Source organism: Staurois parvus, unplaced genomic scaffold, assembly GCF_062004578.1.
Source record: "Staurois parvus isolate SC_StPar_1 unplaced genomic scaffold, SC_StPar_1.0 ptg000657l, whole genome shotgun sequence".
In the NCBI taxonomy this organism is placed as follows: domain Eukaryota; kingdom Metazoa; phylum Chordata; class Amphibia; order Anura; family Ranidae; genus Staurois; species Staurois parvus.
In genome coordinates, this window is record NW_028318453.1 from 2,821,944 (window position 1) to 2,843,584 (window position 21,641).

At 40.5% G+C, this 21,641-nt stretch overlaps 1 protein-coding gene across 1 annotated transcript in view; it reads left to right on the plus strand.

The window, feature by feature from the left end:
• LOC149448776 (sulfotransferase 6B1-like) overlaps positions 1 to 17,126 on the plus strand; it is a 36,986-nt gene extending 19,860 nt beyond the window's left edge. Inside the window, exons 2-7 of the mRNA XM_089694265.1 lie at positions 1,973 to 2,082; positions 3,968 to 4,057; positions 5,806 to 5,932; positions 6,517 to 6,611; positions 13,214 to 13,370; positions 14,966 to 17,126. Coding sequence (XP_089550391.1) covers positions 1,973 to 2,082; positions 3,968 to 4,057; positions 5,806 to 5,932; positions 6,517 to 6,611; positions 13,214 to 13,370; positions 14,966 to 15,096 — 710 coding nt within the window. The 3' untranslated portion in view covers positions 15,097 to 17,126. The remainder of the gene's footprint in view (positions 1 to 1,972; positions 2,083 to 3,967; positions 4,058 to 5,805; positions 5,933 to 6,516; positions 6,612 to 13,213; positions 13,371 to 14,965) is intronic.
• Positions 17,127 to 21,641: the final 4,515 nt, after the last annotated feature.

Sequence of the window (21,641 nt, forward strand, 5' to 3'; positions counted from 1 at the left end):
TTCTCTTTCCTCATCTCCAAGGGCATTTAAATTAAAGGTACAGTGTTCTGCACTAATTTAAAGGCTCTCTGAAGCCTAGAAACCCTTTTTATAAGTCATCTTCGTAGCGAAGAAATTCGCATCGAATCGAATTTCACACTGGAATTCGCCGAATCAGCCGAATCGAATTTTTGAGAAATTCGCTCATCTCTAATTATAATATTATTTACATCTATTAATGGAGATTTCACATAAACTCATTATCTAACAGTATCTGCCTGTAAAAAAGAAAACCTTACATACATATATGTACACACATAAACATGCATCTATATTCATAATAACATATCCCATGGTGGCTCACAATAAAAACCCATAAAAACCTATTTTTTTTACAAGTACCATTTAATACAGGGTGCACCAATAACACCCATTTTGCAGAGCATTTTGGACCACATCTCTTTGTAATTGTCTCTCTGTAACTGAATCGCTATATGGTGCCCTTTGAGCAGACCAAGCAGTAAAGGTGGGGAAGAGACTTCTCTGACTTTCTCAGCTGTGTATGCAATTTGACTTCCAGCTATTCAACCCTATAAACAACACATTTTTTTAGCAAAGCAGTTATGGTCTGCTTGGTAAACATGTGACCCCAGAGCTCCATTTGTTTGCTAGAAGTTGTATTCATTTGTGTGTATGTATATATATATATATATATATATATTTACAAACAATGCCAACTGTATGTGCTACATTTCATATTTACTGGTCTAAAAATGTTTACAAAGTTTTACATTTTAAATTATATTCCTTAATATAAATAAATAAATGAAAACTACTGTATGTAGCGCTACCCTCTTTAGGGCTGCTGTGTAATGGGTATCCCTAAGCCTCTCTGCACAGTAAGGCAACAGATATTTCTCACATAGACTGGCATCCAAAGACAATGGCATGGGCTTGGTTTTGAAGTTTTATTAGGGGAAATCAACTTGGATAGGGAAATAGGGTATATAGGATGCCTAGTTTGGCTTGAATCAATGGATGGGGGCGTTTCCTTCCTACGTATAAAGGCAAATCCTGGACTGTTTTTTTTTTCCTGAAAGTCGTCAGTTGTTGGGAATCAGTAGCAACTGCCTTTTATGGGCAAGGAACTAGGAGTCCCTCAAAAATTATTTTACTTCTTGTAGCCACATGCAGAGACATCTTCTCTCCCCTTATAGAGTTGCTACCAGCTCCACAGCCTGAAAGCACTACCAGCCCTCCTGGCTTTTTGAAAGATCTCCCGGTACAAGGATTAAGCCCAGCGCTGTCCTTAAACATGTCAGTTTCTCCCCATAGTGTACTGCTGTACTCCTTTCTTCCTGCTGCTCCAGGCCTTGATCCCATTCATGCCTCTCCACAGAATGTATCCTCCTGAGCCAGCCCAAGGCCAGACTAGAGGCCGTCCCCCAAACCTAGGGGACCCCTCCTAGGCACCGACAGTCTCCTCAGCATTCCATCTTCCGCCCGACTCCTCTGTCAGCCTTACTCACCCATATTTATGGGGCAGTCCACCACTCTACCAGAGCCTCTGAACCTGGGATTGGCCGAACCCCCATGAATATGCAAATTAGGCCTGCACCTCTTTCTACTTTATGACATTGAGAAGTTTCTATGGTCCTCCAGATTCAGGAGGAAGCGATAGAGCCACAACCTGTTGAGTCATCCAGATGACCTGCAATAGCCTGACCTTAATCACATGATTCACAGAACTACCTTGAGTCATAGACAATGATTTTGCCTATAATACTCTACACTATTCTAGTAGAACACTAGAGGGTACTACACTTATATAGAACATTATACATTTATTTTTATGTAGAAACAGAGATAGAATGTTAGAAGCAAAAAAGGAAATGTATATGGGAATCAAGGACAGGTTTAGAAAACACTGAACAGAAGCCAAGATGTGCACAGATATTTTAGTATTTTAATGTTCTTATTCCATTGGTTTTAGGGACTAATTGGGTAATCCAAATACTACATGAAGTTGTGAGCATGATTACAAATCAAGAAATGGTTCTAGACCAACCAATGATTGAATTTGGAAGTCCACAGATGTTAGAGGTTGGTATAAAATTATAATTTATTTAATAGCTATTTAAATGTTGTTAGACAGATGTACTGTTGGAGGAGAGGTACCTAAAATATTTTTTTATTAATTGCTTATGTAAGAGCTCTTTGTTTTCTTTATAGGTACTTATATAGTGCTGTCAATTTATGCAGCACTTTACATATATACTGTATGTTCACATCAGTCCCTAACCCTCAAGGAGTGTACAATCTAAGGTCCCTATCCTACATTCATATACTAGGGCTAATTTACCCTAGGTTCACATCTGTGTGGGTGGTGCCGCTGCAGATCCGCATGAAAATCCGTGCAGCCGCACAGAGAAATGTGGACTCGCGGGTGGGTGCCATTAATTCTAATGGCATGCCGCCCGCACTGTAAAATGCAACCGTACTGGGAACTGAGGTTCCCCTGCGGGCTGCATTTTCCACAGAAGTGCAGGGACTTCTTCCCTGCGTGTCACGGGCATGAGAGTCCATTCAAATGAATGGGCTCTCGTGCCTGTGCAAAAGGTGGCCCACTTGGCCGCATATATGTGAACTGGGGGTTAGAAAGGATCCAATTAACCTGCCAGCATGTCTTTGGAGTGTGGGGGGAAGCTGGAATGCCTTGGGGAAACCTATGCAAGCACAGGGAGAACATGCAAACTCCAGGTAGGTGGTGCTGTGGTTGGTATTTGAACCAATGACCCTAGTACTGCCAGGTGGAACTGCAAACCATTGAGCCACTGTGCTGCCCACGTTATCTGATATTTTAAATTTTTCAGTTTAAGAATTTAATTGGACAGAGTGGAGAAAGTTAGAACCCCTGTCTGGATTTTATTACTGCTTTCCCACTAGGGAGATTCACCCTTTCTATTTGTCCTGGTGCCAAAACAAGGAATCAAGGTGAGTGAGAAATGTTTGAATTTTGAATTGTCACTGGATCAGGAATAGAAATGGAAAATCATCCAAAGAGTCATAAAGACATACAAAACATATTTGTGATAAAGACACATAATGAGACATAATGAGCCCTTATTTTATTGCATCATTTTCCAAACTATAAGGATTAAAAATATCTAACTATTTAAATTGTACTAGAACTAATTTATTTATGTTTTACTAAATATAGAAAGGAGTCCACAAAACTCTATATTAAAGGATGGGTAACTGGCAAAGGATTTTCAGCAATTTTTCAGAATAAAATTCCTCCCTTGCAGTGAGGCTGCATTTGCACTGGAAGGGTTAAATGCTCATTGAATCTAGAGGATGGTAAAAGCACTTTTACTTACCTGATCCTGTGCTCCCTTGGGAAATGGAGCTCTCCTAAGCTCCGGCAGTGGACTGACAATCAGCTTCCATTCAATGCAGGGCTATGGTCCGACTCCTGCATAAATATTGCTCAAAGGCATCTGTGAGAGTATAGGGGAAAATTGACTATGGGGACTGGTCTAAAAGTGGAGAATCCAATAAGTAAAATTGTTTACCTGGTCCCACTATACACAAAAGAGCAGGAGCAGAGTTCAAAGAGTTTAGCTTTAAGAAATGCCATGAATTTACAGGCAATCATGTTGTACAATAACACAATGCAGACTATAATAAACAGAGCAGGTACAAAGTACAGTTCATAACAATCAATTGCTACATACAAACTGCACTAATTCATGGTAAAAGATTATTAATCTACTGTAGTCATTGTAGTTACAGTAAGAAGAATGCTGATGAGTTGCCATGTATTACAGAAGTTAAGATGAATACTAATGTACTGCATTTCCACGTGTTATGGTAGTTTGGACAAAGTCAGTGAACTTTATGCTGCTTTAATGAACAATCCTTTACTCTTTTTAGCCAGAATATTTCAGATTACCCCTAAAACCCCTACTTTTTGTTATCCTGTTAGAGACTTAAAGAGCGACCTTCACCGAGGATCATATCATCACATTTGAGGTTTCAAGTTATACCAAAGTCTTTCTTTGAAAAGAGGACTAAAGTAAGTGCTATTTTTCATGATTAGCTGCTTCCCAAAGGCAGTAATATTTAAATGATGACTTACAATGTCTGCGGAATATTAAAGTTCATTAAAAAAAGAGTTTTAAGTGACTGCAGTCATAAAATCATGAAGTGAGGAACGGTTCAATAATTTAACTTAAATACTGCTTTACTGAACTGCTTGACTGATATTGCCACATCTAGTTTTTACTAGTACAGAAGTGTCAGTATGAAGAGCAATGATGATGTACGCACAAAGTACACAAAGTACCATGTTCCATAAAAACAAATAGATTTCCTTTTGCTTTAATCATCAAAAATAATTTGATTTTCTGTTGTGGGCTGTAATTAGCTCATTGTAATTTTTACTCCCTTAATGAACAGGCCTGTATAAAGTATGTATCCCAGTTATTGTAAAAATCAAAACTGTAGAGATGACACATTAACTTGATGTTACAAGATACTAATACCATCATGTTAGCATCTTAAATCCATCTGGGCTGTAACGCACATCCTAATGCCTAGTTAAAAAACTATAGCTATCAAGTGTTTTTCTGCCTATAACAGCCCCCCGTTCCTTTAAAGCAGGCAAACCTACTGGTGCTTGGTTGCCTTCATGTCTTAGTACACACTTGGGTTGATTTACTAAAACTGAAGAGTGCAAAATTTGGTGCAGCTGTACATGGTAGCCAATCAACTTCTAATTTCAGCTTGTTCAATTAAGCTTTGAAAATAAAACCTGGAAGCTAATTGGTGCCTTCAGGCTTCTTCAGGGGTGCTTTGGCAAAATGCCCAAAAGATATCAGCATCCTAACAACCAAAGACTTAATCGGTTGATAAGGAGGAGGTCAGGTGCATGCACCTCATCCTTGTTTGGCCCTCTCCTGCCCACCTCCATCAGCTCTGGGGTCACATTAGCAAAGTGAGGGAGAGAACATGCGACACACTGGAATACTAGTCAGTACCAGTGTTCAAAGGTGTATTTGCTTTGGAAGAATAAATCACCTCTAACATTGGGTGTGCAGAATAGTTTTTTACATTTTAGATTGGGGTGCCTTGAGATTGTGCAAAATTTTAAAGGGTGCCTTGAGATTATACATAATTTTAAAGGGTGCCTTGACTGAAAAAAAGGTTGAGAAACACTGGTCTAGAGGTAGGTCAGGCCAGGGTATGTGGCACTGCTGGAGAGTCTAAGGTTAGGGCAGGCAGTGGAAAGATGATTCCAAGGTCAGGGTGGGTGGCAGATAAGCATAGACCAATATCAGTCTGAAGTCAAAACAGGCAGAAAAGTCAATAATCCAAGTAACGCAGAGTGGGCACTGTGCTCATTGCCCAGACACGAGGACGAGAGTGCTGCCAAGAGCGGCCAAGCTACGGTGACCTAAGCACACTCATCATATGGACATTATAACAATTCAGAACTATTATAAACTATAAACCGCTAGAACTGATCATTTGTTTTCAGTGTCCTTGAGACCTTGTGGGAGCATGGAATCTATCATTTAAAGTCCAATGACACTAATGAAGTGTTAATAAATCAAAAGCAGTTGAGTTTATCTTGTCATTTATGATTATATACCAGTTAAAGTGGATCCATACTGGGTAAATTTAATGTGATTTATGAACAGCAGACAAAATATAATACACAATTTACAAATGTTTCTTTATTTACTGTGTGGACATCACAGAGGAAATACTTGTGGTAATGGAAAATGTATTTACTTGTGTTTTGTTTTTGTTTTTCTACAGATTTTGATGGTTATTCGCAACCCAAAAGATGCAGCCATATCGTTTTTCAACTTTTATAAAAACATGCCAGCACTTCCCACTTATGAATCTTGGAATTTGTTTTTTAAGGACTTCATACATGGGAATGGTAATTTATTACTTCAACATATTTAAGGTTCAATTTTTAAAATAAAGGGCAGATCACCTTTTTCTTTCCAAAATTAGTGAAAATCAAAACTAATTTTAATGATTGAAAATGTATAATAACTAACAAATGGATGCTGGTCATGCTCAGGGAAATGGTGACTCTAAGCCAGCCTTTCTCAACCTTTTTTAAACCTGGGGAACCCTAGAAATAATGTTCTGCTCTCATGGAACCTCTGCTAAAGATTACACCATCTACAGCTCACTGTACATTAGTGTGATGGCCAAGAAGAAAAACACTCCTTGCATTTCTGGTCGATGGGAAATATCCCCCTTCTTAGAGATTGCTCAAGGAACCCCTGGCAGTGTCTGGAGGAACCCTAGGGTTCCACTGAACCCTGGTTGATAAAGGCTGCTCTAAGCTGTGCAAACAAGGAAACAGGTCTTTTTAGGTTTAGTCTCTTACAATGGAAACTCTTTCATTTATTGGTAACAATAAATACAAGGAATAGAATAATATATAAGTATATTACAATACATTGATTTAATCCATTTTGTGTGTCCCACATGTTTTCTTTTGTGTTTTAGTGTGTTATGGATCATATTTTGATTACATAGTTGAATGGAACAAACACGTCGATGATGATAAAGTGATGGCAGTTACATTTGAAGATATGAAAATTGTAAGTTCAGTTTTTGTACAGTTTTTTGTTCTCTCAACTTGATTCACTTCTTCACAACCAATTCATTTCCTTCCACATGTAACTGTGACCATTGTTTGAGATGAAAGGGTTGAATTTTCTAAAGGCAAATAGGCCAATCACCTTGCAAAGGAATTTTCACTTAGCTTAGTGAATGAGATGAAGCTCTGCTGACTTCCATCAGTCAGATACAAGCAAAAAAATATTTAAGGTTGTATAAATATTGTTAGCACATGTCAATCCCCAAATCCCTTTAGGGGACTGGAAGCAGTCATCCTGTGCCTAAAGTGACAATGGAAAACTAAAGGCTTTTACCCTGCATAGTTATAAGCCACACATTTTTTCCTACAAGCTAATCCTAGAGGAGTGTTTCTAAAGCCTGGCACACATGGGATAAATATCAGGTTGTATTGGCTGGTTCAACAAAATGTGTGTACAGCAGTCTGTCTGACAAACCAGCCAAACATCCAGCTTCTGTCAAATGGGCATGCTGGAAAAACATCTGCCAACCGGCATCTGATCAACGCTCACAGCTATAGTGTTCTTATAGGGGGACTGCCCCCCTATAACAACACTATAGCTCAGCAGGGAGATTGCATAGTTAGTACAGCGTGCTCCTCGCAAGTTCCTCAGTGGGCTGAAACCTCATTGTGTGTACCAGGCTTTAAAGAAGTGATGGAAATCTAGCTCTGCATATGTAAATCATATTTCCCTGGGTGCTGACTTACTAGGGGCACCACCAATTCTACCCTTTCTAAATCAATACAGATGTATCTTTAGTGAACTCAATTGCAACATTTATAAGGTAGATAACATAACGCTGCATCGGGTCTTTTATTTATTTTATTACAGGTACTTATATAGCGCCATCAATTTACACAGCGCTTTACATATATATATATATATATATATATATATATATATATATATATATAGTACATTCACATCAGTCCCTAACCCTCAAGGGGCGTACAATCTAAGGTCCTTAACTCCTCACATTCATACATACACATACTAGGGTCAATTTAGTGAGGAGCCAATTAGCCTGCCAACATGTCTTTGGAGTGTGGGAGTAAACCAGACTACCCAGGGGAAACCCATGCAGGCACCAGGAGAACATGCAAACCCCAGGCAGGTGGTGCCGTGGTTGGGATTCAAACTGACAACCCTAGTACGGCCAGGCAGAAGTGCTAACCACTTAGCCACTGTGCTTTTGAATCACTGACCACTTTTAAAATGCACAGTTGGCGAGTCATACTGTAGGGGAGATTTACTAAAATTGGGGCACTCAGAATCTGGTGCAGCTGTGCATGGTAGCCAATCAGCTTCTACCTTCAGCTTGTTCAATTAGGTTTTTACAATAAAACCTGGAAGCTGATTGGTTTCTATGCAGAACTGCACCAGATTGTGATCACATTTTAGTAAATCTCCTCTAGTATTGTCTGACATTTACCATTATCTGTTTTTCTGAGGAAAATGCTGGTTACTCTGCAATTCATATTATTTATAATACAGTGAATGTCACATTCATTGAACTTTGGCAAAAATGTACTTCTGTCTGAAATGTTAAACCTGTGTTTTAAAAAGATGTTTGAAAACATGGATATTGTTAGGTTACATCTACATGGATATTGTTAGGTTAGGTATTTGTGTTAGTTTCAGCGCTTTTCAGTATGTGAGGAATGCCACATTCAGCTTTCCATTGCACAATTTTGAGTCGGATCAGCTTTTTCAGGCCTCTGATAAAGTTATTGGAGGCAAATCTTAAAATCTAAGTGCACCCTGAATGTTTAAACTTCTTTGTAACACTTAGGGGTCTGTTTATAGAACACTCATTGGCTGAATGTTAGAAGCTATTGTGTAAGCTGAACAGAATTTTCCCTTTGTTTCTAATAGATCAAATCCTGTATTATCAGCTCCATCAAGTGGCTTTTTAGGGTTAAATTAAATATTCAGTGTGCAGTGCTTTTTTTCAGAAGGAATGCGGGGGAACGCAGTTTCGGTACCTTCAGCACTGAATGTATGTTAATAGAAAGTGATTCTGAGGTGTGCTGGAGGGTCTACTGATGCTAACGGGGAATCTGTTTTTGCTGAGGAGGTCTATTGTTGCTGTTAGTGGATATTTGTTACTAAGGGGGTCTTCTGTTGCTGGGGGAAACAGTTATTGCTGGGAGGGATCTACTGTTGAGGGAGAGGTCTATTGATGCTGGCTGCTGGAGGGTCTATTGATGCTGCCTGCTGGGAGATCTGTTGTTGTTGCTGGGAGTCTATTGTCGCTGGGGTGGATTGATTGTTGTTAAGGTGTTATTTTGTTGTGGGGGAGGGTCTATTGTAGGGATTTCCATAGTTGTGGGGGGATCTATTGTTTCTGTGGGTCTAATGTTGCTGGGTAGGATCTATTGTTGGCTGCAGGGGTAGCTATTTTTCCTGCTTTTTTTTGCTATCATTAACAAGTTTAAGCAGTCCAGTACAGCTGTATTTAAGTGAAATTATTGTACTGTACCCCACTTCATGAATTCATGACTGCAATCACTTAAAAACTTTTTTTTTAATGAACTTTAATATTCCGCACACATTGTAAGACATCATTTAAATATCACTGCCTTTGGGAAACAGCTAATCATGAAAAATACCACTTACTTTAGTCCTCTTTTCAAAGAAAGACTTTGGTATAACTTGAAACTTCAAATGTGATGATATGATCCTCGGTGAAGGTCGCTCTTTAACCCCCAGTTCACGTATATGTGGCTGTGCGGGCCGCATTTTGCACGGGAACGAGAGCCCATTCGTTTGAATGGACTCCCGTGCCCGTGACACGCAGGGAACAAGTCACTGCTTTGGAAAACGCAGCCAGCGCGGGAACCTCGGTTCCATGTACGGTTGCGTTTTCCAGTGCAGAACTAATGGCACCCGCCGTGGGTCCGCATTTCTCTGTGCGGGTGGTGCGGCTGCACAGATTCTCTTGCGGATCCGCAGCGGCATCACCTGCACAGATGTGAACCTAGGGTGAGTCTCTAACAGGATAACAAAAAGTACTGTATTTGCCGGCGTATAAGACGACTTTTCAACCCCTGAAAATCTTCTGAAAAGTCGGGGGTCGTCTTATACGCCGGTATACGGCGAGCCGGTTTGTCAGGGTGGCACTTTTTCCAGGGGTGGTGTCCTCCAACGGACACTAAGTACAGGGGTGGGCAGAGGGGCTGCTGTACCTTACCTGGCTCCGGTCCCGGTCCCACGATGATCCGGTCCGGGAAGCGCGGCTGCTCCTTCTTTCAGTTCGGCCGCTCGATGGTCGCGCGGCCACTCGACTCCGCCTCCTCACCGGTGATTGGGCGCCAGCGCACACAGGCGACCAATCACCGGCGAGGAGGCGGAGCCGAACGGCCCCGTGAAAATCAAGCTGCCGAACTGAAAGAAGGAGCAGCCGCTCCTCTCCCCCACTGACACTAACGATGGGGCACCATTCCTCCTCCACACTGACACCAATGATGGGGCACTATTCTCCCCACTGACACCAATGATGGGGCACTATTCCTCCCCCACTGACACCAATGATGGGGCACTTTTCTCCCCACTGATACCAATGATGGGACACTATTCTCCCCACTGACACCAATGATGGGGCACTATTCCTCCCCCACTGACACCAACCATGGGGCACTATTCCTCCTCCCCACTGACACCAACAATGGGGCACTATTCCTCCTCCCCACTGACACCAACGATGGGGCACTATTCCTCCCACTGACTAATGATGGGGCACTATTCCTCCCACTGACTTTATTACATCCCCTCCAATGAGTATCAAGAATATCAATACCAATTCGGATCCTAGTGTTCTGAGTTTTTGTGGTATTGATATTCTTGATACTCATTGGAGGGGATGTAATAAAGTACAGGAAATATCCCGTAATGAAACTTTCTGGATCTTTAAACTTAACACCTTGAAACCTAGGGGTCTTAATATTGATTTGGATTTAAATTGTTTTATTTCTGATTTGTAATTTTAATTTTTAAAGTTTTTTTTTTTTTTTTTTTTTTTAATTTTGATTTTTAGTATGTACTTTTAATATTCTTTAATATTTTATAATTTTTGTGAATGATTTTATTATTTGTAGATTTTTGTAATCAATGGCGAAGGGGTGGTGTTACCCCCGACCTTATGGTTATTTAAAATTGTTCTTTCAGTTTCCAAAATGGCTGCAGGTGGTATAATTATCCTTGGGACTGAAGTATGGCTTGAGGATAACTTAGGGATGAGAGCTATGGGGTGGGGATGTAATATTGCTTCCTCTATGGACTATCTAGCATGGTATATCAGCTTTGGTAGTCATTCATCTCAATTTTCCACTTTGTAAGATGGCCGCTGAGGTATTTCCGCCAGGTTAGGAGTGGGTACTTAAAGAACTGGAACCTTATGTCCGTATCCTTGTTGACAAAGTCCGGAAGAGACGAAACGCGTCCAGGGTATGTGACGTTCCCGGAAGTGCTGCGGCAGCCATTTTGGATTCTGTAATCCCTGTGTGTTGGAGGTCTGGAGAGTAACGGTGCACTTCAGGTGTCCCCCAGAGCTACAAAGTGATAGTGCTGGATAGGAGTAGCAAGGGGGAATTACCTGGTGATCGGGAGACCCTCTACACACGGAAAGGGGATCGTATACTGGGCATGAGGAGTTTGATGCTGTCTTGCTGATCTTATCGTTTTTATATGTAAGTGGCTACAATAAATTTTATATATGATTATAATTCACATACTGATTCCTGGTCTGTTTGTGAGGTCCTGCGGAACAAGAGGATACCAATCTAAGGACACTCTGTACATATGTGGTTGATTACAAGCTGGAATCTGTTTGTTTTAGGGTAATTATGCACTTTATATATAGTTTGCAGTGATATTTATCAATTTTTTTATTTTTTTTTTTCACATGGGTGCTGTGACACTGGAGTGTTTTTTTTGCATGATACACGTGTGGCACTTTAGTTCTGGGATTTAAAAGGTAATATACTATGTTGAGATTTTGTTTTTTGAGGTATTTGAAGAGCACCTGTGATTGATTTGCATCTTCTTCAGTGGAGTAGGAAGCGTCTTCCTATCAAGAAATTGATCTTTGTTTGGACACATTATTTGGACACTTTGCATATTGGGACTTTATTTTATTTTTGTTCTTTTATATATATTTGCTAATTTTTATTTTTGGGTAATCTCTTTGGGTCTTGATTTTTTCACTAACAGAGATCAGTTCCTGTGGTTTGTGTGGTCAGTTTAGAACAAGGAAAAATGGTGACTGGCAGGATAAACAGATACTTCAGGTGGAAGAAGTACATAAAAATAATATAAATTATGATTTATAAAATATACATATGTGAACAGAAATATAGAAAAAATATTTAGAGTAACATACACTTTATTCTTGTATTAATAATGCACAGTCCATAACCTACATTATATATATAGTTCAAGTAAAGTCCATTAGCTTTGCGAGGGAGGGATTGCTCTCTTTTTTTATAAATTGGAGGGAAACGGAAAACAGGGGTTTCTCCATTTTCTGGAATTCTCCAGCAGAGGCATCCCTAGGGTTGGTGTCACCCGGTGCGGTAACACTTGGTGACACCCCCTCCGACGATCACCGCAGAATGGATCGGATCTGTGGATTGAGCATAATGGATCGGACTCCGATCCTTTATACTCAATCCGCAGATCCGATCCATCTTGCGAGGATCATCAGCTTTCTTTACAACTTACCGTTTCTTGGAGTGGGTCCGGGTGTAGCGGCAAGATGTGGCTCCCATGTAGATATGTCCCCCCTGAAGCAACTGCGCATGTCCCAGTTTCAGGCATGATCAATCGATGATAGAACTACTGTATCTGACCATGTACTTTTGGTGAAGTAACCCATTCCATGCCAATTTGCTTCAGGGGGACATATCTACATGGGAGACACATCTTGCCACTACAACGGCCCCCCCATGTCACTGGCCCCCCACATGTCACCGTTCTCCCCATGTCACTCCCCCTCCCATGTCACTGTCCTCCCCACATATATCTGTACTCCCCATGTCACTCCCCACCCCCATGTAACTGTCCTCTCTCCAATCCATTATGCTCCCAAATAATCAGCGGTGTAGCCTAAAAGGGGTTAACTGTGGCAGCTCTGTACTACAGTTGGTGATCGGCGATCGGCTCCTTATGTCTGAAACCGGAACATGCACAGTTGCTTCAGGGGGGATATATCTACATTGGAGACACATCTTGCCGCTACACCGGTGTCACCCCATATGGTTGTATGCCGACGATCCCCCCCAGGATCCTCGGCATGCAACCTATATGCAGTTATACCGGACCCGCTCCAAGAAAAGGCAAGATCGGATCCATCTTGCTGGGATCGTTGGCTTGCTTTACAGCTTACCTTTTTTGTGGAGTGGGTCCGATGTCACCCCGTGCGGTAGGTGTCACCCGGTGTGGACTGCACCCCCCGCACCTGCCTCGGGATGCCACTGTTCTCCAGTAATCAAATAGAAAAATTTAGACTTGTCATCATTCTACCTGATGTAAAAAAATTATAATTTGTTTATTTTCACTTGAAGGATTTTCCAACACAACTGAAAAAAATATCAGATTTTTTTGGACTTCCTTTGACAGAGGAACAAATTCGTACAGTAGAAAGTCGAACTTCCTTTATGTCTATGAAAGAGAAATCTGAAGACACACATGGGAAACTTGGTGATGCTTTCTTCAGAAAAGGTAGCAACATTTTTAAAGTATGGACAAGAATAGAATAACACGAGTTCAGTTTCTGGGTATCAGAAATCTTTAAATCAGGATCTTTAACCTAAATATATTTTAGATAACTTCTACTGCTATTTTGTTGTTATTAAATATGTGAAGGTGACAATGTTAAAGGTGAACTGCAAGCAGATTAAAACAACATGAATTAAAAAAGTTCTGTATTCATTAACCTCCCTAGCGGACTGATTATGTCCATATTTCTGAGCTCAAAGCGGTAAATTTTTTTGCATGGAAATATGTATTTTTTTTTTATTGTAGGCCTGTAATTTTTAGGAATAACTCACTGAAATCTGTCCGAACAAGAGTCTAGTAAACATCCTGGGTAGGATAAAACTTGAAACACGAAATCATAAACTGTAATTTAATAAATAATCATAAAAAATAATAATATAATAATAATAAATGGTATTCAATAATATAATCAAACCAAAAACACAGAAATTTGAAATATAACGCCAAGTTCGCACATCACTGATCTTAGTCGCAAAATCGTTTTCAGTGTCTGATGACGAATTTCCCACAAATCATTATCACTCAATTCTGCAAGTGGTTCTAATTTACTAATTTTTTCGCTGTTCTCTAGCTGGTCTAAAACCACTTTTGACCTAAAGGGACGCTTTTTGGACACCATGGACGTTTTTCAGTTTGCAGGCAGAAAGAACAGTAAAAATGTAGGCAGGGCACAGGACAAAGCACTAGGAACAAAATGTATGTGAAATGGCTTGATATAGTAATGTTTTACTATGTGATTTTAGTGATTTTAGTGAATGTCACTTTTTGTCATTTTCAAATTTCCCGCCGTTCCGTCCCCCGTACATCCCGACGCTCTCAGGGATGGAACCCAGATGACAGATGCCGGCATTCGCCGGATTACATTGCAAGGGACACTGCAGGAGGGACATCGCGGGAGCGCAGGACAAGGTAAGTAATCGAGGCATCGCGGAGCAGCTCCGCATGGTATTCCCGAGTGTAGCTCGGGGTTACCGCTTGTGGTACTGAAACATTACCCCGAGCTACACTCGGGAATACCACCATAATACAAGCAGAATCTGTACCTGAATGTGACTTGGTATCACTATCTTGCAGTTCCTGTACAGCATAGCTCGAAAAGAAGAATAAAAAGCAGTAAAATAGATCACCTGCTGGCAGCAACAAAATAGCCCCCAGCAACAAAAGACCCACTCCAGCAACAATAGATCCCCCAGCAGCCAGCAACAGCAGACCTCCTCCTTCAAAATAGATCCCTCCCAGCAACAATTGACCATTCAGCAACAATAGACCCCTCCCTTATTAAGATACCCCCCACCTAGCAACAATAGATCCCCCAGCAGTCAGCATCAATAGACCCTCCAGCACCCCTTCCCATTTCCCATTTCAGACATTCAGTGCTGGAGGTGCCAGAACTGCGTTCCCCTGCGTTCCTGCTGAAAAAAAGCCCTAATCAATACTATATTGAAAATAACCTAGGTAATACAGACTTGTTCCTACAATGAATCCTTTGTCTCTGTTTGTGATGTTTCATGATAAGATTTATTTTTGTTTTTGAACAGGACAAATTGGAGACTGGAAGAGCCTCTTCACGGAAGAACAGAGCAAAGAGGTGGATGCAAAATTCCAGCAATATCTTGCAGGGACAAAGCTGGGAGATTTGCTGAACTATGCAAAATACTGTGAATTCTAGACATCACAGAAATGAATTAAGTGTAAAGCTGAATTACAGGCATTTATTAAAGAAACAGCAATCAAGGCAGTTTCACTTGGTATCAGTCTCTTTTAATCACCTGAAAAGCAGCACTAAGGCTTCATGTACATGTGCCTACCCTGACCGCCGGCCACGGAAAAACGCAAATTGTGGCATAAACACGGTACTGCAGTTGCTGAGGTTTTGCCGCGTTTCGTGTTTTCTGGCGGTCAAAGCATTCCTATTCTGAACACGTTTCTCCCGCGTTCAGGAGAGGGAGGTTTAACCTCACCTAAACGCGGCAGCTCCTGAACTCTGCTAAAAGCCTATGTGTACATGGACACAAAGGCTGTCATGGAGTTGAGTTTAGGAGCTTTGGAAAAAATATACCAAAAGCTCTCAAACTCAAGTTTAGGAGCTGCTAGTGTTTATGAAAGAGAGAGAGCAGGCTCCATGTACACGGGACGTTTGGAAAACACTTCTGAATGATGGAAACTGACTGCTGGAAAACGTAGGTTAAAAAACGTCTGTTTAGCCGTGTTTGCATACGCGTTTATGCTTGTTTGCGTTTAGGAGTGTTTTTTAAGATAACCTCAGGAGACCTTCCAAAATGCCCAGAATGCACTAAAAACAGTACAAAATTAACTATTTCAGACATTTTGAGAGAAATAGTGAGAGCAGAAGCAGAGAGAGCAGTATGTGTTGAGATGACCTTTTTTTCTGGTTGTATTCACTATGGATCCCATCATGAGAATAATGCGGCACGTTCTACCATTTTTTCCTTCATGAGAAACCTGGAACTGACTGCACTGGTGTACTAGGTCCATATGAATACATGGAAAACACTTTGCATGCATTTCTGATGATGAAAAAAGGCTCTGGACAGCATCTGGATATGGAACAGTTAAAAAACGCTTCTAAACGCAAACACTTATAAACGGGGTTAACTGCGTTTACACGTGTTTACACATGTTTACAAGCGTTTGGCGTTTGAAACGCTGATAAAATCTACTCCTGAACGCAAGTTTGGTGCGTTCAAAAAAACGACTGTAAACTCAACTACCTGTAAACCACATAGTGTACATGGATACATAGGAAAACATTAGGGAGAGTTCAGGGGCTGCTAAAAAAAAATGCAGAAAAGCTCCTAAACGTGAGTTTATCAGCTGCAGTGTACGTGAACCCAATCCAGCTGGCAAGGAATACTTTGGCAGGAGGAGAGAGCAGAGCAAATAGAGGAATGACTCATCATTGTGCTACTTCTGGTTCCTCCGTGTTTAATCAGAGGCAGGAGACAGGGAGGTGGCTAAGCTGTATTACTTATTATATATATATAACTTTAATGATTCCTTAAAATGTTCCCTCCTCCTCCTACCTACCTACCTGCCTGCATACACAGTAAAAAAAAAAGATCTGTGTACCTTTTTTATTCTGATCAGGTCATGTCATGTAATTCAGCAGCTCCCTGTGTGTGGGAGTGCTGGACAATGGCTATGAATTCCTGGAGCCGTGACATCACTCATAGTTTTCCACTGCTCCTCTGTTGTCAGCACTCCCTCCTCTCCCCTGCAGCAGCTGCTCACTGACACAGGGAAGCCAGTGCTGCTGGATTATGTAAGATTGAACCAGATTAAAAATATGTAATAACGCAGGTTTTTTTTATACTGGTTGGAGAAGGAGGGAGTTTTAAGAGCAGTTAAAGTTAGTCTTATCATCTAGTTTAATTCCAGTAAATAAAAGACTAGTCACCAAACTTGTGCTGTCTGGTATTAATCTATATATTTTAGGACTAGCTGGACAGATATACAAATCCTTTTGCAGGTAAAAATGTTTTCAGAAATTTATTTAACTGTGTATTCATCTGTTTGCCTGGAGTTCAGCTTTAAACAATGTGTAATTACAATGCTACTAGATTAAGCAGGTTGCATATCTAATTATACAAACACATGCATTGACTGAGCTAAAGTAAATGTATTTTAAGATATCTGGATTGTGAACTGAAATTAAAAAAAAAAATTATAGCTGTAAAATCACTAAGTTTGGCTGTTCTTCTTCAGTTTGGAACTTCAATATTTTTTTTCATCCCTTCTAACATTCTGCTTAAACTTTGTGATTTGTAATAGTACTGCTTGGACTTTGAAGAAGGGGACATACCCCAAAAGCTTGTCCTCAAAATTGTATGCTAGTGCAAATAAAAAAGTATCATGGACAGTACTCAATTGTTTCTGTCGCAAATGCACTAATACGGCTACAATCACCTCAAGCGAACTTCAATGTTAAAACCAGGTTATCAGCTTTACGTGGAAATGGCTTGGTAATGTGTTTTGTGGGCACACACCCTTTCCCAAGCCTAATCTCTGTATTCTGTTTGAGGCTTTTATTCCCAATAAGTGGTTTACTATAACCCACTCAATATATTAAAGGTTAAGTTCAGCTTTTGAAAAAAGTAATAAATGCACATATTGTTGCCAAAAAAAAATAGGTGCATTTTAGTTTTTTTCCCGCATGAGCCTGCAAAGCATTGCACCCATGATCAGTGGATCATGGGTGCAACGTCAAGCTTCTGCAGACAAGTCCTGCAGCTTTCAGGCTGTATATCTGTACAGGCTGTCAGTTTGAAAGCTGCAGAGCTTATGAATGAACTACAAGGGTGCTCATTAGTCCCCTCCAAGTTCATTAGGAACCACAAGCCATCTGCCACAGTGGCAGATGGGACTTGTCGTTTTTACATTCATGGAGAGAGGATCCCCATCTGCTATCAAATTGAATGTGGGGGTGGGGAGGACGTGTGATGGAGCATTTTACACATTACATCTCATGGGTGTAACATATAACATGCCCCAAAAGGTGAACCTCTCCTTTAAAGAAAGCATTTAGAAAGCTGGTCCTGGACTGTAGGGTTGTGATTTTGAAGTTTTTACGTGGACTCTATTTTCACATTTTATTAAACCTTTATTACAGTGCAGTGTGATACTGTGACAAGTGCACTTTCCTATAGGTTTTAAATCTCTTGTAGTTGCTACTTCCATTGTTTAGTTTCAGCCAATTTCAGCCTATTACTGCTTCATAAAATTCAGGAGTCACAGCCAAAACTACTTAAATTGTCTTTAAATGAATCAGATTGGGATGCTGATGTTGTATTTAAGCCAAACAATAATGTTTAAAACATTCACTTATACATAGATAATATATAATGCCAGAATACAGTGTCACTGACACCGCCCATGGAAATTGTAACACAATATACAGTCTTTCCAATGGCACACTCAAAGTCATTAACAAAGGAAGACCCTTTCCCCACTGTACAGCTCAACATGCCTTTTGTTTGACAATTCCTTGCCTAAAAGCCTTGAAAATGGTCAGAATTGATTTTCAAGAGCCTTTAAATGGTCTAAATTCAAGTTACAGCTTTTGGACTTTAAAGTGGTTGTAAAGGCTGAAAGTAAACAAAACCTTCTGTACGTTGCGCCCCCCCACAACCCCCCAATACTTACCTGAGCACCATCTCGATCCAGCGCAGTGCATGGGAGCATTGGCTTTTCCAGGTCTCTCTCTCTCTTCTCATTGGCTGAGACAGCAGCAGGAGCCATTGGCTCCCGCTGCTGCCAATCAAAACCAGTGAGGAGGGAGCAGGACACACAGAGCAGGACTCAGGAGTGAGCTTGCATGAGTGCCCCCAGAGTATGCAGCTTGCTCTGGGGGTGCTCAGCAGGGGGGAGGGGCCAGGAGCGCTGGTGGGGGACTCGAGAATAGGAGGATTGGGGCTGCTGTCCACAGGGAAGGTAGGTCAGGTAATTATGACATGTTTGTGATAAAAAAAAAAAACTTAGTGTTACATTAAAATGAGTTCAACGAACTCCTCATCAACTGAACCCAGACCAATTCTCTCATCCGTATTGGTAGGGTATGATGAATTACAGTTCTCAGACAATGCTGCACTATTTTCCAGATGATGACTTTATCATGTTAATCCATTTCAGAGAATTCCTGCTCGTTTCCCCCTCTGCCCACTTTAGTTGTAATATTCATTTAATCAAAAGTAACATATTCCAAAATATACACCATATACTATATGAAACATTCCTCATGCTCAGACGTAACCTGTAGTAACTCCAAAAATTACAGCATTCATGAACTAGTATAGCAGGAATTAAATGAAATGATCGCAGTGTATAGATACTTTCACCTTGTCTATGCGGGGCAAAGTGTCTCTACAAATCTTGATCCCTAATGGCTGGTTCACACCAGAATGCAGTGCAGGAAATATGCTGACCTTGTGATCTGCATGTTGATGTCAATGTATTGTTAATGGCATCCCAAATGCAGTGCGTTTACAGGCACCAAATGACATAATATTGCAGTTCCCACACCATCCTGGTGTGAACCAGCCTGAAGAGTGCAAAAAGTTAATCTGTTACAATCACCACACCACCTTTCTACACATGTATTGGGCAGAGTAAAACTGCTTTTAATGACTTGGGAGTTACAAAAAATAAGTAAAAGGTCAAATTATTTTTGTAAATGAATCAGTCAGTCACTCTCTATGCTTTATGATGATGAAGTCCAGCTTCTTGTGTATCCAGAGGAAAGAAAACCTGTGAGTATCAGTGATAAATCTTCAATTTGCAAGCATGTATCAATTTCTCATGAAATATACAAAGTCAAACAGAATCAATATAAACCAAATTAAAATCTATGTTGCTTTTAACTCGCACGTTTCATTATACACGTTGTGCTGTGATATACTTTGATATTACTTTATGGTATAAGTGAACCTGCAACCAGACTATGAGCATTTAATTATTTACATATTCTTGGCAAGCATTTAAAACCCTCACCAACCTTGGTAACTGCAGGCACTGTGCAATTTGACATCACATCATTCACAACAGAGGCACTAAAGTCTTCTCTAGTTAGGAACAAGTATGCAGATAAGTGTCTCCAGCTTTCCTGCTTTTATGCTTGTTCCAAGTTATTGACTCAGCAAATATGGAAACCAGTGTGTTAATAAAACAGTCAGGCAACTAGCATTTTCAGAAGCAGGCCAGGAATTGCAGCCATAGTATTTCTTTTATTTTCAGAGTTGTGATGGTTTATCGAGACAACTTTAGGCATACCACATTAACTGATCAGAACAGATCATGTATTTCAGTGCAGTGAACCTTACATACAGAGTTCAAATTGTTAAACGAGATGTTGCTCACTGTATGATTCTGTCATTGTATGCTATGTTTATGTATGATATATTTTGTACATAGCATGCACTAAAGTGACATGTCCTTGCCTGTCCTGATAGTATAGACTGACCCACAGTGACAAGTATGGTCAATGCTTGCTGAACTAAATTGGGCATTAGGGTTATCTGAGGACGACTAAACTGCAGATAAGATCATTGTCAGGGAAGGTACTGTGATCTCTGTGAGATGTAATAAATACCTTTAAGGCTCCATCTACACAAGCCTACCCTAACCAGTGACCATGGAAAAAGCGAAACTCGGCAAACTGTGGCCGTGGCTTTGCCGCATTTTGCGTTTTTCCGTGGTCGGTGGTCAAAACGTTCCTATCCTGAACACAATTCTTACACTTTCAGGAGATGGAGGTTTAACCTCACCTAAATGTGACAGCTCCAAAAACTCTGCTTAAAGCCTATATGTACATGGACACATATGCTTTTATGGAATTGAGTTTAGGAGCTTTGACACAAAAATGCCAAAAGGTCCTAAACTTGAGTTTAGGAGCTGCTCATGTACATGTGAGCCAGCCACAGATGAAGCAATTTTCTTTTCTGCAGTTATAAGCTTCACAGTGTGATATATTTTCCTGGGTTGTCAGTGTTGATGGGGAACTCCTTCCCGCAGAGCTAGTGTGTTCTCCTGGCTGGAGGGTGCGGGAGGGACCATCCCTGGCAGGAGAATACAGTGATTATTGCTGCTAGCGGCTGCAGCCGCTGGCAATATTCGCATGAAAAAAGTCCCTGCCGAATCGGTCAGGATTCATCCATCTATGGTTGGCTTTAGGCCTCATTCACACAGGCTTATAGCATAAGCCCATGTGAGGACTGTGTTTGCTGGCAAAGGGGGAACACAATAAAACATGTCATTTTTCTAATGACCAAAGTACCAAAGAAAAATATATAAATGTTTCAGAATATTTAAAATATCTGAACATTTTGAAATAGGCTATTTTATATATATATATATATATATATATATATATATATATAACAGAAATGTTTCACATGTATTCATAGAAATATAAAAAAAAATGATGTTTCACATTTATTCATAGTAAAGATCAACCAACATCAACATGTGAGGATGTGGGGGTTGCTAGCTAGGAGTTTTTTAGCCAGGCTTCTGAATGGACCCAAATTGCCTACAGGTAAAACAATAATAAACAGTAATAGAATGAATAATCATTTTACAAAGCTGCACAGATTTTTAATATCTACTGGGGCCCCTTAACTGCATTGAGGACTATTTCCTGGAAAAAGATGAAGCTGCACGATTTCAAAGTCGGGTGAGATGCCGACTTCAGGTGCGATT